The following is a 17,864-nucleotide window of genomic DNA, read 5'->3' on the forward strand; positions in this document are numbered from 1 at the left end:
GCTGCAGGTTTAGAGGCTCCCCAACTACTCTCGCTAGTCTGTAACTTTTGGGAGACCTCTTGCGATAGCCCCTTTACGTAGTTTTGCACGAATAGGTGTTGTCCGGTTGCGGTGGTCATATCTTGGCCACTGTAGTCGGAGAACACGGTTTCAAATCGTGAGAAGTATTCTGATACATCTTCCTGAGGTTTCTGGTGACAAGCCGTGACTACCGACCAGTCTACCTTCTTTTCTGGGATCAACGTCTTTAGCTTCTGCACTATTTTGTCGGGGAGTTCCAGTATGTCTTTTACAGGTTTCTTTCCGGGCTCTCGCTGCCTATCTAGGTCATCGAGTTGTTTCCAGGTGTGTCCGAACAGGTCTGTGTGGTCGGCTTTCCGGATTTGCTTCCATACATCAGCCGGCAGACACAACCCGAAAAACAAATCAATGTCCGCTAGAGTCATTATGGTTGAGCCCAAGGCTGTGCCTAGTTCTGTATAAAAGGCTGTAGGGTTCTTTCGTAAATCGGGCAGGGTTTGCCTAAAGGTAAAATATCTTGCCGATCCCATGGTTGGTAAACCCAGTTGTACACAACCCTCCCTTTTGCATCTGCGTGGTTGATATCATCGTTTGTTCCCTGACCTCTTGGGGGAACCCAATAGGGGGCGGCTTCTCTGATAGGCATCATCGTGTTGGCTGCTTCTAATGAGGGCTCAATCGTCTCAGGGACTGTGATCTTGACCTCTGGTTTCTGTTCCGCGAGGTGGCGGAAGACCTCAAGCGTTTGCATGAAGAGGTCCGTCACATCGCTCTCAGTTCCATCTCCAACATCGACCCTTCTATATAGAGCCGTCAATTTAGCAGGACCTTTATTCTGGTACCTATCCTCATACGCGTTCAGGGTGTGGTAGCTGAACCGTAAAATGAAATGCCGTCTGTGACTACCGGCATGTGAATTGTGCATATTCATCGTATATTCTTCGCTCTCCTTCCGTTCTACCAATGTTTTTGCTATCTTGTCGATTCCATCCCGCTCATCTTTGCTCAACCTATTTGGTCTGGCTGTTAGGTGCCTGCTAGTCTCATGTTCATCTGCTGTTGTTACCAATGCGGCTGGTGCGAAGGCCGTAAGAGCCGGGGCACTAGCGCTAAGGTCACCCACACCTGCACTTTGAACTGGTGAGTGTTGTGCTAGAGGCTGGCTGGGAGCATAAGGAGGAGGCATGTAGATAATTGGAGGACCGAGCAGTAACTCGTCATTTGCCCGCTGTTTGGAGGGCATCTCCGGGTAGAGCGCAGAGGTGGTCCTGACAGGGCATTGGCCTGTCAGTCCTGATTCTTGCGTTTGTTTAACTTCCTCTCTTCTTCTTATTTCTTCATCTAGTTCTTTTGCGGCCAGATGGGCGGCTTTTCGTAACTCTCTCACTATTTTCGCTTCCTCTCTTTTCCTGCGATGTTCTGCTTCTTTGCGCCACATGCCAATACTATCAAGCATAGTGGGCGTTGCCTTATTTATTTTTACAGCTGCTTCTAGTGTTTTTATTTTATTTTTGTCAAAAGAACCTATCAGTGGCCACTGACTTTTAGGATCCTTTTTTGTATATTTATGCCATAAGCTATAGCGACTAGTCCTTGTTTAGTAAACATGTCCTTATTAGGGGTGCCTTCCAGTGGAGCTGGATGGTTCATCTCTAATAAGCGGTCCGGGTTGACCCAACTATGAACCAATGGGGAGAAGATAGGCATGACGGATTACAATGTGGGGCAAAAGCCTGCACTACCTATCTTTTCACTACTTGCAAAGACTGGACAGAATATTCTATTCTACACTATTTGCAAATAGAGAATACCTCCAAAAAGAACCAATTCCCAAAACAGTCAATGTTCGGGCAAACAATCAATCAATGAGGAACGAAATAGGCACGACGTGTTAAAGGTTTGCGTTACCTACCCTTCACTATCGGCAAAGGGAGAGAGAATATTCCTATTCTTCCCCGTTTGCAGGCAGAGAAGATCCTTAAGAGAACCAACTTCGAACAATTCAATGCTCGATTCAATCAATCAATAAATGAGGAGAAAAAATAGGCACGACGTGTTAAAGGCTTGCGTTGCCTACCCTTCACTATCTGCAAAGACTAAACAGAGTATGGCGATTCTGTGCTTGTTTGCAAATAGAGAATTCCTTAGAAACAGTCAATAAGTAATACTAGTATTTTCAAACAATCAATCAATCAATTTCGCAATTTGTCGTGTGTCACGACCTTACCCGGACCGCATGGACAGTTTCTCGTCTTCCGCTTCCAGCGCCCGATTGTCCTCTATTCTCTTGTTGCTATCGCGGCACTCCTGGTGGTTCCCAGTCAGGACCGTAGATCACTCGGGAGAGGTCTGCTCGGAATCAGTGAAGTTCAGATGATCGGCTGTCAGACGAGGGTCTATCGGACAGGAGCTCTTCCGATCGTTGCAGTTGTTCACTCTGTCGTCGGGACCTCTCCCACTGGATCCACGTGTCGCTGATGGGCCCCACGTTGGGCGCCAATTGATAAAGATCAATTCAAAATGGTCAGGCGATTTCAGTAGATGTTTCCTAAGTTAAATTTGCCCGGCGTAAAACGCCTCTAATACCTGAGTTATTCAATAAAGAGGCAGGCGCTGGAGACAGGAAGACAGGAAACAAGTTTATTCCGTCGGAGTAGAACACATCAGATCAGACAACAAGGTATCGTCTCGAGGTGCTCTCTCAACCTCTCTGAGACCTGGTCTTTTATACACTGGTCTAAGACATGTGAACGTTCTTTATTACAGCAAGGACATTGTGAAGTATGAGAACGACATCCCCGGCACCCCCCCAGTTCCGGCCCATTCCAACACATGACAACAGTAGAGGCCCTTTCCCCTCATATGATTGGGAGGGGCTATCACGCAGCTGAGTGTTCTGCCGATTCCTTTGGAATGTGTGCGCCTGATCGAATCTCAGGGGGTGGGGACGTCATGATCAATAGTGGTCTCTTTCAGGAGAGGCGAGTGCATACAGTAGTGGGCAATAAACTGTACCCTCGGGCTAAGGGATGACCAGCGGTTCGTACAGGCAGTCGGGCTCAGAGGAAGGGGTCATCAAAGGAGGGGTATTCATGGACGGAAAGGAGGTGTTGGTCAGGCGCGGGGTGTGATTCCCTGAGACAGAGTCATGGGGGGGTTTCATGGCTTGTGAATGTGAGCGCGGGGGCAGCCAGGAGGCGCGGGGAAGGCTTGCAAGGTTCAGGGAAGTGTGCTGATGGGCGATCGTGAACAGGGAGACCATGGTACCTAAAATGGCTGTCGTGTATGTTCATACGTGAATCGGCAAGATGGCGTAGATGATGTTTAGTACACGAACTAAAATTCCACACTGGTGGCTTTTAGCTAATATACCAACGTGAATACTACTAAGAGGATATTGAAATATTAACAAAATCTGATGTCAGGGTCTTCAAGCATACTAAGAGATGTGAAATAAGCAAAACTGGGCTTACTAGAAAAGCCCTGAGGACCGCTTACCGATCATCTTTATTACACTAAGGGCCATACGTATCAAGCAAATTCGCATTCACAAATTTCGGCCTTTGCGAATGCGAATTTGCTAAATGGAATGTACTAAGCAAAATCTGGTGCAAAATAAGGAATCACAAAATTTTTGATTCCTTATTTTGCAATTGCATTTAAGGAATCGCAAACTTTGCGATTCCTTAAATGCAATGTATGTAGCAAAAAAAATTGCAAAATGCCCTTAAGGAATCGCAAATTACCACCAACTTCTAGTTGGTGGTAAGTTGCGAATTCCTTGAAAAATGCAAATTTTTGCATTTTTCAAAGTGCCATGTGACGCACATACATGCCCTTGGGGCATGTATGTGCGCCACGTGTGCACCCATGCATATTTCAGGGGTGCAACAGGGTGTCCTTTGGACACCCCTGCATCCTTGAAATTATTCTCAATTTGCGATTACAAATTGCGAATCGCAAATTGAGAATAACTTCCCATTCATTCCTAGGGGCCTCCTGGCCCATAGAAATGAATGGGAAAGTATTCCTTAATTGCGATGCGCAATTTGCTAATCGCAATTAAGGAATTTTAAGAAATCGCAAAAAAAATCGATTTTGTACATACATACCCATTTGTGATTCTCAAATAGCGATTTCTTAAAAATCGCTATTTGGGAATCGCAAATGGGTATCTTGATACATATGGTCAAAGGTTCTGCTGTTCCTTGGCAATCCTTAAATAGCGAGAAGATCCCTCCACTGACATGAAGCACTTCTTATGGCTGTAGCACAACCGCAAATTGTAATCCCCCCCAAACTGGAACATACTTCGAATGAGTATCACCTCATGTCAATGTCTCACCACATTCTGAGACGGACACGGAAGGAGTATATCGGGCAGGGAATATCGTTGTACATTAATATCATAGCCAAAAAAGCAAGGACAATAATATTGACTGGTATGTATGTATACCTTTTCTAAACCTAACTCCACATCTCTTTACCTTGACAATGTATATATCGTCAAGGTACATACATGTGGATTTAAGAATAGTAAATCTACACTTCCCTATATGCATCTACCTATCAAAAGTTTGAGCCTTGAAATTATGGTGTCACAAAGCGGGTATCAGAATGTAGTCATTGCCAGCTGAATACAAACCGCCCTTCCCATATCAAGAAGGAACAACACATTTTGCCCTCAGCTTGGACATAGGACTACAGATAATCAAACAGAATGTCTGGTAGGAACCAGGCTTGGGTTTAGCTCAGCAGAGTCATCCTTTACTGTCCCTTAGATTGAACGAAAATCCAGCCTAAGCAATTGTGTGGAAGTAGCTTCACAAGTACCTGCACTTAGGGGGACCTTAAAGATGTACACAATTTATTCATAGACAGTTCCCTCTTTCTGTCAATAGGGGGGGGGGGTGAGATAAATGTGCCTTTGGAGGTTGCTAAAGAGTGGCCGCACAGGGCAATTCCACTTGCATGGAACTTCGAAACTTCGCTCCAAAAGCAGGCAAGAACTACCAAATATGGGCAACGTACCAAATGTTACAGAAGAAAAATAAAATACAAGAATTATTAAGAAGAACTTACCCAACAACAAAGAACCCAGTGTATATCCCCTGAGTAGGACAAATCAAGGACTTTTATGGAGAGGGTGGTCCTGCCTATTCTCTCTTCCTGAGTTTTAAATTTCAGCGGTGCCTGGCTTTAAGGAGTAGGCTCAAGCAAACAAGTTAATGATTGTTACAAGGAAGAAGGACCCAATGTCAATACAGACAATAGGAATAAGAACATTTGGGAGTCTTCAACAATTGATTCAAAAGATGAGGCTGAGCTATGAACCCGTTCAGATTGACATAATTACCTATTTGCGTAGGACACGTCACAGCTTCAATTAATTTTGTGGAAGCTGAGCTTGATGCCAGACTAAATTGGGAAATGTTAGAAAGCCTGTAGTTAAAAAGACTCTTGGCCAACATGGTCCGTTATTCAAGCAGTAAGGTTATAAGTGGGTCTTCCCTCCTGCAACTTACTGTCTCAGTCATGTTCTTTACTATTTATCAGCCAGCTTAATAGAAGTAAGTATGGAAAATAATTATCAGTTTATTCTTGAAGGGCTATATTGAACTAGTCAGATATCTCATCACAAGAAATACTAAATATTTCTACAAATTCGGCCCTGTTGGTCGAGATTTTAAAATTAGAAAGCTCGAATTCTATGTCAAGTAAAAATATTACTGAATGAAATGGTTATGGAGATGTCAGTAATGCATTCTTTGCCAGTGATTAGAGATCAAGGCATTTTTCATTATTTGACATAAATTCCTCATAAATCATACTCTGGATCAAATGTTATGAATCAGAATTGAGAGTAACCTGATTTGGAGAATAAGAGGTCTTAAAGAAAACATATTCTATACACTGACAGATGCGTTTCACAGTATTCGTGATCTAAGGCTAAATCCATAATTACACGACTCTTGTTAAACTGTAAGCCTTTCTTAGAAGAGAAGAACAATTCTTATGTCCTATTTTTGGGAAATATGGATCTACAGATTGCTGAGAAGCATTAGTCACTTTATTTAAAATAAAGAAGATGTTGGCATTGCTTTATCCAGTTTTAGTAAGTCAATTCAGAAAAGATATTTTATTGATTAATGGTTGATTTTGTAAAAACAATGCTTTTTACTTGTATCTGCATATTTTACAAAACAAATGTATGAAAGAGCTCTCTTAAGATTATATGAAGTTAGTGGTCATTTGTGCTGGGATTCATGTTATGATGGTCGATATGGAGTTTGGATACTGATCAAATATAGAAAAATATATTTTTATCTTATTTTTGCTATATTTATTGTTGTATATTTCTAAAAGAATATGTCTTGAAAATAAAATATTGATTGAATAGCACTTTGTGGAAGAATAAGTTGTATCTTTCTAAGCTTAACATTTGAAAGTGGTTACTATTTTTGGAAATAAAAGTAATACAATCCTTTACATTAGGGCGTAAGTGACGTTCATGATGAAAAATGAATTAGCCCAATGTATAAGATTCTCAAGCTGTGCGCAGAGAGTTTCCGGGTATAGGAAGAGGTTCCAATGACTCATTAAGGTGTTGGACAGATTCTGAGGCATCTTAGTTGGAAGTGAAATTTTAAGCCCTCTGCAGTCAACGTAAGAATTGAATCCCAGGCTCCCACTTCGAAAAGCTTGTTGGCTTTTTATGTTTTTAAAAATCCCAAAAGGCTTAACTAATCATCAGAACACCAAATCCATCAATTCCAACTTTCTTCTGATCTCCAGATGTATGCAATAACCAGAGGTAATCCATGGCAAGATTAATAAACAGACTTCCAAAGGGTTTGGATCAGACATTGTGGAGTAGGGGTATTGTACCAGAATATCATAGACAAAATATTGTTTGAGAATATTGTATCTTGAAGTTAACATTAGGGAATCTACACCCACTGGGACAATGTTTTTGTAAACAATATTTAAAACATTAAATGTATGTCAGGAATATTTAAGATATGGCATAAAATATTTTTGTCAGAGATAGTCTGACATGCAACTCAGTAGTATTCAAGAAAGGACAATGACAAACAGTAAATAGGCCTATGGTGCTAGGACCAGAGATGCAGGATGGTACAGCAGACCACGCTAAGCATCTTGTCTTTAGCAGTTGTTTAGCCATAACTCGAAATCCCAAATCGTTTTTCAACCCTCAATCTTACAACACTTCTGATCTGCCCACTTGTCACTGATCCCCTCTTAAAGCCCGTCCCTGCCCATCACAAACCAAAGCCTGAGCTATTTTTGGTCCTGAGTAGCCCTCTCATCATCACACACTACATTCTTCTTGATTGATCTTCTATTGTTTGCCAAGTTCCAGTAACTAGAAGTGACACTCCTGCTTCTGTGGTTCCCTGCACACATCAGTCTATGTCAGAAAATAAAAAAAAACATTACTATCCAAAATATCAACTATTAAAACATAATGAAGGTAAGTATATATAGGTAAGTATAGATTTACTATTCTTAACTTCACATCTACATGTATGTCATAAAGGTAAGTAGATGTAGAGGTAAGAATGTTACATCTATACTTATTGATATGTAATTATCTGTATTCAATATGCTGGCTATAGCATTTAAATCTCACTATTTTGATAGTCCATCCCCACCTTACATGTCTTGCTCTCTCATGCCTTATTTGCCTGTTGGTCACCACTCACCTCATTAGCTTAAGTATCTGTCAGTCCTCTGTGCTAAACATATGTATTTCTGCCAGCGTAGCCACTTGCTTGTGAAGATTGCTAAATGTTTTACTTTTATTTTTCAACTCTAGCTGTCTTACTCCACAGCACGCTCTGTCATTGTAACAGCAGCCTGTGCCACGTCTTTGAAAATGGATATTATTACATGTACCCCTTCAACATCGAGTACAGTCTCTTTGCCTCCACTCTAACCTACATTATGTGGAGGAACGTTGGGCGCCTTGTCGATGACAACATCCAGCACAAACGACCTTTCCGGCTTTGTTTTTGCATGCCTACCTACTTTGTGGGCCTCATCTTTGGGATGGCTGTGCTTCTTTTAGGACTGGTGACCTTGATATTCTTTAAGGTGAACAAAGACTCTGATGATCCTAAGATACTCATTTTACTGTACATCTTCAGTATATGCAGCCTGGGAGTAATGTCACTCATGTCCCTTGTGGGTTCAATCATCTTCAGGTTTGATAAAAGAGACATGGTGAACCATAAGAACCCAAGCAGGACATTGGATGTGACCCTACTGCTGGGAGCAGCCCTTGGGCAGTATTGTATTTCCTATTATTCCATTTTGGCTATCATAGCCGGCAGTGCAAAGCACCTCATGGCTGTTCTCAATCTCGTCCATTCCCTGACTGTCATTTTTCAGCACACATTTCAGAACGTCTTCATTATTGAAGGTCTACATCGGCAACCATACGATGACTTTGAGCTGCAACATGACGAGAATCCTCCAGGTTTCTTCTATGCCAACAGCCACATCATCTCCCGTTTGCCAGAGGGGGATAGTTCTTCCTTACCTGAGAACACGACACAGGGAAAAGAGTCATCAGAAACTTCAGATCCAAAAACACCAACCAATGAAATGTGCTCCTCGGTGCCATACAAAAATAGGTACCATTGGCAGAGACGAGTCCTGAGGGAAATCTTGTTATTCCTGCTTCTCTGTAACATCATAGTAAGTACAACTGCATATACTTATTAAGCATAATTGGGTCCACACAGTCTACTTAATTCGTTATAAACTCAAAGTGAGTGGAAACAGTTGGTTTGCGGGCAGCAGTGACATGGAACATAACATACCTTTGGCCTTCAGATGGTCATAGGCAAAGGAGAGCATGGAACAAGTTGGGTTTGGTAGTCAGTGCAAAGAAGAGCACCATGACTGGGCATTTATTCACTCAAGAAAGGGGGAATATGCATTGACACCTAGGAGAGTGTTCCAGTCATTGTCAAAGGAAAGCAGGGGGAATCTGGTCTGGGGAAATCATTAGTACAGAATCTGTCAGTGGCATTTACTGGCACAGGGAAGCCAGATTTAGTCACAAATTTACACAATTCCCAGCTAGGGAATCTCTTATGTTTTTGAAGATGGCCTCATGGGTTTGAAAGGGAGTTTAAAGTTAGTTTAGGCTAGTTACAGTTTCCAAATCTAGCTCAGTGATTGGCTCACAGGTGACACTTTAAGTATAGGTCTCGAGTTGCGAGTGAAAGCCCCATTAGATTTACAGTTGACATTATTCAATAAACGAGTGGCATGTACCCCTCATTATGTCTACTATTGACACCACATGGGGCCTGGCACACGGTACATAGAAGTGCTCAAAATGCATTTTTCTAGTGCATCTTGTGCTTCGACCCTTTACCTGAGCCCCAGGACAAGCCACACTAGAAAAATGCATTTTACGACTGCCTGCACTGCGGTTGTATCCTAATATGGAGCACAGAACCATCGACTCATGGTCGGATCGTTTCTCCTCCGAAACGAAGGTGCTTGGACGCTCGTCTGACCGCCATCGTAATTTGGTCCTTAATGTTTTCCAGCATAATTGTTGGTTTTTCAGTCCTGATACCTAACAGCAATCTTCCCAGGTCTCAAATGTAAATTTGCTCTCACTCGATCAGCATCATGGCTGACTCTCAATACTGAGTAGTTTTACAAATGGTGAAATAGATTTTTAGCCTTTGATGTCCCAATTATACTTCTGTTTGGATTAACGGGATGGGTGCAATTGGTTAAAGTATAATTTATTTGCATTTGATTAGTTTCTGTCAAATACTAACTAATCTTTATTTTTCTGACAGTTCTGGGTCCTTCCAGCATTTGGTGCCCGACCGCAACTGAAAAATAATTTAGAAGAAACTTTCTATGGTAGATACATGTGGGACATCATTGTCAATGTCTGCCTACCCTTTGGGATCTTCTACCGCCTGCACTCGGTGGCCAGCCTACTAGAAGTGTACATCAACACATAAGGATTTTGAAAGATGGTGAACAACAATCTATAAACATTTGTGGACTTGCCAGGAGTACTGCTTCATGCCAAGGTGATCCCTTCTGTTTCAGAGAGACAGGAACATTCATTTCACTTTGAGTTTGTGGTACACATTACTACAATCTTCAGCTGCTCACATGAACCACAGCACATTGAGCCAGTTTCACACTATGTTCCAGCGCCACTGGACCTTTCTGAGTGTGAATCACTACTCGCAATGTGATTGAGGATTTTCTATATGTGACTTGCAGTTATTGCCTGAATTCAGGTGTCTCTACAGAATTTACCAACTCTGGCAGTTCTAGACCTCTTGCTGTTCTCCTGTAAGGCATATAGAGCTGGGCTGAAACTCGCTGACATTTTTGAAAATGTATTGATTATCCTGTAGTCCAGGCCATCAGTGACCACAGGTGTCATTTACCTTTGCACACCAGCAAGAAGGTGAAATAGTATATTTGCTGCCACATCTTTGTATTCCTGATCAATGATTAACCGTAGAAGGACCCTCTGGTTGGGTAGAGATCTTACTGTTTCAAAATTGTGACTAATATGCACCCTAACTCGTATCTCAAGTTGAAGCTAGTAAGGCACCACACATAGCTTTCTCTCAAAGTGTTACTAGTATGACACCCCAATCCATTGTTTCACAAATTGCGGCTGGTAAAGCATCACAACTCTTTGTGTTACAAAGTGTGGCTAGTAAAGCAATCCAACAGTTTTGCAAATGGCCTTGTTTTTATACTGGGATACATTTGCAGACACTGTCTGTTGAGTCTCAGTTCAAATAAATGAAAACGTACTGTACCTGGAGACCTTTAATAGTTAGGGAGTTTGAGGAAGGAAGATGGACGGAGATGTTTTTTGGGGAAAGTGATACAATAGAGTCATTGAAATAAAACTAGAGCCTACAGGGTGATGGCGTTTAAGTTGTGTAATTTTAGGTTTTCAATCAGATTAGTGGCAAATTGGGGAAAATTGAGGATTGGTTACTATCCACAACAGAAGACTGCACTTTCCACCTCCAAGTCACCGTGTATTCAACCAACTAGACTAATTTTCTCATTGACCATAATGTAGCAAGCTTTGGTTGAAGAATGGCCTTCTTCGGAACAAAGACTAATCCAGAATCTTACAGAAGAATTTAAGAGAACAAAGGAACATTTTAGAGAAAGCACTATCCCGGGAAGGAGATAAGTGATCAGAATCTGAATAATGTTATCTTTGTAAGCAGAAACTATTTTGCATGTTAATAAGCCATGAACATGTGAGGGGAAAATCAGTTTGCACTTTATAATATTATAATAAACATAAAGATGAAAATACAACATGGCAGTAAACTCATTCATGTTTTTTCTTCCCCGCCCCCACATATTTTCCATCTACACCCCTCAAAGCAGTGTTTCAGGAGCTGAAATTTTGCATCCAGACTTAAGCCCTTATTGACCCTCATCAAAATATCTGCATATGTCCTTGCCTCTCAAACACACACACACCAGGGGCGGTGCATCCCTTAGCGCACAGGGGCATTGCCCTACTCATATTTGGGGCCCCTGGACCCGCAATTAAAGGTGAGTATTTCAAACAAATTATATAAAATGTAACTACTAACATGAAGTCTTTCAGAGCAGAAGAGCACCTGAGGCAGGTCCTGGTGAAGCCAGTGCAGGCGGGGCTGAGGGGGTGGGGCTTATATTGACAGATAGTATTTACTTAGTACACTAGTGGCGCCACGCGGCAGCCTGCAGGCACCTGGCCCCAATTGCACATGTCTGGTTGGATGGCAGCCTTTCGCCGGACTGCCCAACATGCGCACTAGAGGCCGCTCCACCTGTGCTTCAATGCGCCTGGGGTGACTCAAAGTTGCATCCCCCGATCTCAGTGTGAGTATGGAGGTGCCCTGCCCCAGCCAATCCAGGCACTGTTGTAACAGCAGGGGCAGTGTCTGGATTGGCTTACAGGCGCTCTCCCAGGCCAGGCCTCTGCTCTGGTGAAGAACGTGCACATTACTTAGGCAGCGTGGGGTGAGAGGAGGCTCTTTCTCAACTTCAGCGCAGGGTTCACTTGGCGGCTTCACCTGACTCCTGTGTACATTGTCAGATGAGCTCCTTGGACAAGAAGGTTTCTGGGTTTGTGAACCCCCTACCGCCATGCGCTCTGGCATGGGATTGGGTGTGAATCAATATGGATGGCTACATGTGTTCAGAGGTATGTAACCCCGCTTTTAAGATGCCTATTCTGACGTGCTCTGGAGTTGCCTCATTCAAAAGAAGGTGAACTTCAGAGGTACGCTAGCTCTGTTGTTGCCTATTCAGAAGTAGGCCGCAAGTGCATGACCTTCTCATAGGTGGCTGTACAGTTGACACAAGCCTCTTCCCTTACACATGCTGTGAGCCCTGCACGTACTGGCATGTCCAGGGCCCTTCAGCATGCCATGGGGCCCTCCTGTCTGCAGTGAGAGACTGTCAATACTGCGGACACTGGTTGTCGTGACCAGGCAGTCGGGCACTAGGACTCACAGGGTCAAAGACACTGGGGAAAGGACACCGGACACCACATCCGGTCAGGGGGGCAGGAGGCAGATCGTGGGGAGCGGGGACAGGAGCAGGACGCATCTGGGCAAGCAGTAAGAGGACGAGTAAATAAAGATACCTTACAGAAGACTGTGTGGCGTGTGAACCTTGGGGGGACCCTCAGGGACACTACAACTGGCGACGAGGTCGAAAGAAGTCACGCGTGTCGTCTGCATCGCGATTGTGAAACCAGGAGCCCACCCTGGATCGCGTCGTGTGCAAGAAGACAAGAATCTGTGAAAAATAGCACCCCATGAAGCGCAGCGACGCGGGAGCCCCCCCGACCGCTGCGAGAGCAAGATCGCCTGTGCCCGGTAAGCGCCGTGTGAAAGAGCGCGAAGATAAAGAAACTGGCGCGAGCTCTCGCGAGAGTCTCGGCGGCCATCTTAAGGACAGGCGGAATAAACGAATCAGCGTGCAGGAAAGACGGCCGGCCATTTTGAAGTCAGGCAAGAAGCCCGATTGGTCCCGAAATCTCGTGAGAGTCTCGGCATCCAATTATAGGTCAGGCGAAGGAGCCAATAAGAAAGCAGAAAGAACTGGCGGCCATTTTAAAGTCAGGCAAAAGGGAAAAAGGCTGAAAAAGGCCGAAAAGAGCCCTAAAAGAAAAGAGAAAGGTGGCAAAGAAAGCCGAGAACAAAATAAAGAGCAAGGAAGAGCTCCAGACGACAAGAAAAAGCTGGAAAGGGCCTGAAAGAGCCCTAAAAGAAACAAGTGCCAGAAAGAGCACCACGAGGGGGAAACAAAGAAAGGAAGTAACAAAGAGAAATACATAAGAACAAAGAACAAAGAGAGGAGCTATGGCAGAGCCAAGACAGAGCGCCCAATATCGCAGACCCCTCCCATTTAACATATCAGAGGCACAAGTGGGAATAAGATGGGAGCGATGGATCGCAAGATTTGAGAGATACATAGAGGCTACTGACGTAGTAGAGGCCAAGAAACTAGGCCTGTTTCTCAACCTAGTGGGTGATGAAGTGGATGAACTATTAGTGACTTTACCAGCAAGTGAGATATCAACATACAAAAAGCTCATCAAATGCCTGACAGACAAATTTGACCCTCAAAGAAACATTGATTTCGAAAGATACACCTTCACCATAGCTTTCCAACAGACAGATGAGTCTTTGGATGACTTTGCGACGGCGACTAAGGAAGCTAGTAACGCACTGCGAGTTCGATAAATATGACAACGAACAAGCAATTCGCCTACGCATCATCGAAGGGTGTCATGACACAGAGTTCCGCACCCGAATTTTGAAGGAACCGACATCGCTAGAGAACATCCTGTCACTAGCAAGAGCAGAAGCAAGGGCAAAACTACAATCAAAGCAAATGGAAAGGCGAATTGAACAGGCGCACCGCATGACAGACAACAGCCGCGCCGGCAACTGGAAGAAGGGACAAAACTAACATACAACAAAGAAACAACAAGAGTCACAGTGCTACAGATGCTGCTTGGAGTTTCCACATAGAGGCGCATGCCCAGCGTTTGGTCAAATTTGCAGAAAATGCAACCGAAGCAACCACTTTGCCAGTGTATGCCAAGGGATGCAGTTTAGAAATGAAAGAGGAAGACCAGGAAGACCGCGCACGGCGACGAGCAGGCATGTCAGGCACATCAAAACAGCAAACAGAAGCTCATCATTAGAGTCAGGAGACGAGGAAGAAGGTGGAGTGACTTTACCTCATGTCCACAGATGAAGGCAAAACTGAGGAAAGCATTTGCCTGGTGGATAAGAAAACAATCAAAAAGACAGAGTCTGTGACAATAGACTTAGGACCACACAAGGCACGCTTGTGCTTGACAGCGGTGCCACATGTAACATCATGTGTGCATCGGAATATGAAAAGATGGAAATAAAACCAGCGCTACAACCATCAAGAGTTGAGGTGTTCACATGGGGTTAAATGAAACCAGTAACGAACCTAGGGAAGTTCACAGAGAACTTAACATACAAAAAGCAAACGACAAAAGAGGAGATTCATGTGTTAAGAGGGGACATTCCAGCACCGTGCCTGCTGAGCAATGTCACAGCACAAGTGATGGGCCTGCTCGAGATGACATACAACATGTCAGAAAAGGGAAACATCCTAAAAGAATATCCCAAACTACTAAAAGGACTAGGGAAGCTAAAAGGGCGGAAAATTACGCTACACATCGACGAAACAAAAAAACCGGTAGCTCAGCACCACCGGCGAGTACCAATACACCTGCAACCACAGGTAGAGGAAGAAATAGATTCATTACTGAAACAGGACATCATAAAGCCGGCAGAAGGACCGACGCCCTGGGTGTCGCCAATAGTGGCCGTACCAAAGAAAAACACATCAAAGATCAGGATCTGTGTTGAAATGAGAGTACCGAACATGGCAATTGAAAGAGAAAGACACCCTGGACTGCACCTTGACGACATGATCAGCTGCCTGACAGGAATGAGACGATTCTCAAAACTGGACTTGTGCAAGGGATATCACCAGCTAGAACTGGATCCGCGATCAAGATACTTAACAACATTCTCCACACACCTAGGTCTGTTCCGCTATAAACGTCTGAGCTTTGGGATATCGTCAGCAGCCGAAATATTCCAAGAGACTATCAGACAAGTGATAAGGCCAGTGAAAAATAGTTTGAACTATAGCGATGAGATCCTGGTGTTCGGCAAGACAGATGAAGAACACAACAAAGCGTTGAGAGAAGTATGCTCACAGCTAGAACAGGCTGGCCTCACACTAAATGAAGACAAGTGTGAATTGGGACGAGATGAACTGGTGTTCTTTGGACACATTTTTTCAAAAAAAGGAATGCGGCCAGATCGCAGCAAGGTAGACACTTTGGAAAGAGCGAAGCCACCAAGTGATGTCGCAGAATTCCGGTCATTCCTTGGTCTTGCCAGCTACTGTGCAAGATATATCAAAGACTTTGCGATAGTAAGTGCACCACTGCGGGAACTGACAAAACAAGGGCAGACTTTTGCATGGACTAAAGATTACAGCAAGGCTTTTGAGGAAATCAGAGAGACTGAGACAGCCGTTGATCATCTGGCATACTTTGATCCACTGTTGTGCACCGAACTAACAGTAGACGCAAGCCCAGTAGGGTTGGGGGCAATACTGGCGCAACACAGACCAGGAAAGGACTCACCAAGATGCGTAGTGGCCTATGGGAGCAAAAGCCAGTCAGACATTAAGAGAGCATACTCTCAACCAGAGAAAGAGAGCCTGGCAGTTGTGTGGGCCTGCAAACATTATCACATGTTCATATATGGGAAACCCTTCACGATAGTAATGGACCACCAAGCTCTAATTACAATCTATTGGAATCCAAACGCTAAGATACCACCACGAATAAAGAGGTGGGGAATAAGGCTAATGGACTATAATTTCAAAATAATACACAAGCCTGGTACAGAACACAACCCAGCTGACTATATGTCCAGACATCCATTGCCACACAAAGCTGAGGCCCCGACAATGGCAGAGGAATATCTGAATTTCATCCTGAAGCACAACACACCAGCCTCAATAACAATGTCAGAGTTGGAACAGGAGACAAAACAAGACCCCACCATACAAGCCATCCAGAAAGTGACCAGACAACAAAGGTGGAGGCACATAAACAACAATAGCATTCTGGATGAAGGGGTAATAAAGGAGGAACTGCTAGCATTCAAGAAAATTAATGAAGAGCTCTCAGAAACCGAAATTGGCATCTTGATGAGAGGAACAAGGATAGTGATGCCCCGCACACTGAGAAAACAAACAATAGAATTGGCACACGAGTCACACCGAGGTATAGTGGCAACTAAGAAAATGCTGAGAGAAAAAGTGTGGTTCCCGGGGCTAGATAGCATGATTGAAGCGATTGTCATGCGTTGCCACGTCTGCCAGGTGACGGGGCCTCCGCCCAAACCGGAGCCACTTGAAATGTCTGAACTACCAAAGGCGGTGTGGACCGAATTGGCAGCAGATTTCTATGGACCACTAGAGACAGGAAAATATCTACTGGTCATCATAGATGAGTTCTCCCGTTTCCCGATAGTCAGACAAGTAGCATCCATGTCAGCAAATGCAACCCTACCAGTAATGGATGATGTGTTCGCCGCATGGGGCTCGCCCCAAACACTAAAAACTGACAATGGCCTGCCATTCTCGGGAGAAGAATTCCGAAAGTTTATGGAATACCTAGGAATCAGACACCGGAAGACAACGCCTCTGTGGCCACAAGCAAATGGAATGGCGGAACGGTTCATGGGAACCATCTAGAAGGCAGTCCAAAGAGCGAAATTGACACAAATATCGATAGGACAGACACTATGCCAGATACTGAGGGACTACAGGAACACCCCTCACAGTTCCACAGGCCGATGTCCGGCCGAACTAGTTCTGGGGCGTTCGAGCAAGACCAGGATGCCAAAAATGGAAGCAACGATGAATGCAGACCGAAGCGACATAGCTGTCAAAGATGAAGAAGCGAAGGCAAAGATGAAGGCCTACGCTGATCAACGGAGGCATGCCTCCAAACCAAAAATAAAGGAAGGCGACACAGTGGTAGTGCGGCAACGACAGCAGAGGAAATCAGACAGCACATTCTCGAAAGACCCGCTGACTGTGATTGAAGTGAAAGGACCGATGATAACTGCGGCGGCGGGGCGGTATAACATCACAAGGAACAGTTCGCATTTCAAAGAACTGAAGATAGAAGAAGAAGAACCGCTGACCACAACTACAACAGCAGTGAAGGAAGAAGACAATGGACAAGGAACCGAAAATGAAACAAGCCTGAAAAGAGCATGCAAGAAACGACAGAGACTGATTGAAGAGATGTAACGTGACAAGGTCTCTCTCTCTCTCTCTCTCTCTCTCTCTCTCTCTCTCTCTCTCCCCCTCTCTCTCTCTCTCTATCTCTCTCTACCAGTCAGAGACACTGGGCAAAGGACACTGGACACCACATCCGGTCAGGGGGACAGGAGGCGGTTCATGGGGAGCGGGGGGGGACAGGAGCAGGACACATCTGGGCAAGCAGTAAGAGGATGAGTAAATAAAGATACCTTACAGAAGACTGTGTGGCGTGTGATCCTTGGGGGGACCCTCAGGGACACTACACTGGTGATGCATGTTACAGGTTGAGCAATTCGGGTGTTCTTTGCTGGTGATTGGAAGAGGGTGGGAGCCACACTCGCTCAGTTCTGTCTTCCAAATTTGCTTCTGGGGCTCCTAATATCTGAGCT

General features: G+C 44.3%; 1 protein-coding gene across 1 annotated transcript in view; it reads left to right on the plus strand.

Annotated features, from left to right (window-relative positions):
• Positions 1-11,388, plus strand: part of LOC144770173 (proton channel OTOP2-like) — a 70,275-nt gene extending 58,887 nt beyond the window's left edge. Inside the window, exons 6-7 of the mRNA XM_078654479.1 lie at positions 7,862-8,745; positions 9,873-11,388. Coding sequence (XP_078510605.1) covers positions 7,862-8,745; positions 9,873-10,043 — 1,055 coding nt within the window. The 3' untranslated portion in view covers positions 10,044-11,388. The remainder of the gene's footprint in view (positions 1-7,861; positions 8,746-9,872) is intronic.
• Positions 11,389-17,864: the final 6,476 nt, after the last annotated feature.

The sequence above is a fragment of the Lissotriton helveticus genome, chromosome 7 (genome assembly GCF_964261635.1).
Source record: "Lissotriton helveticus chromosome 7, aLisHel1.1, whole genome shotgun sequence".
Lineage (NCBI taxonomy): Eukaryota > Metazoa > Chordata > Amphibia > Caudata > Salamandridae > Lissotriton > Lissotriton helveticus.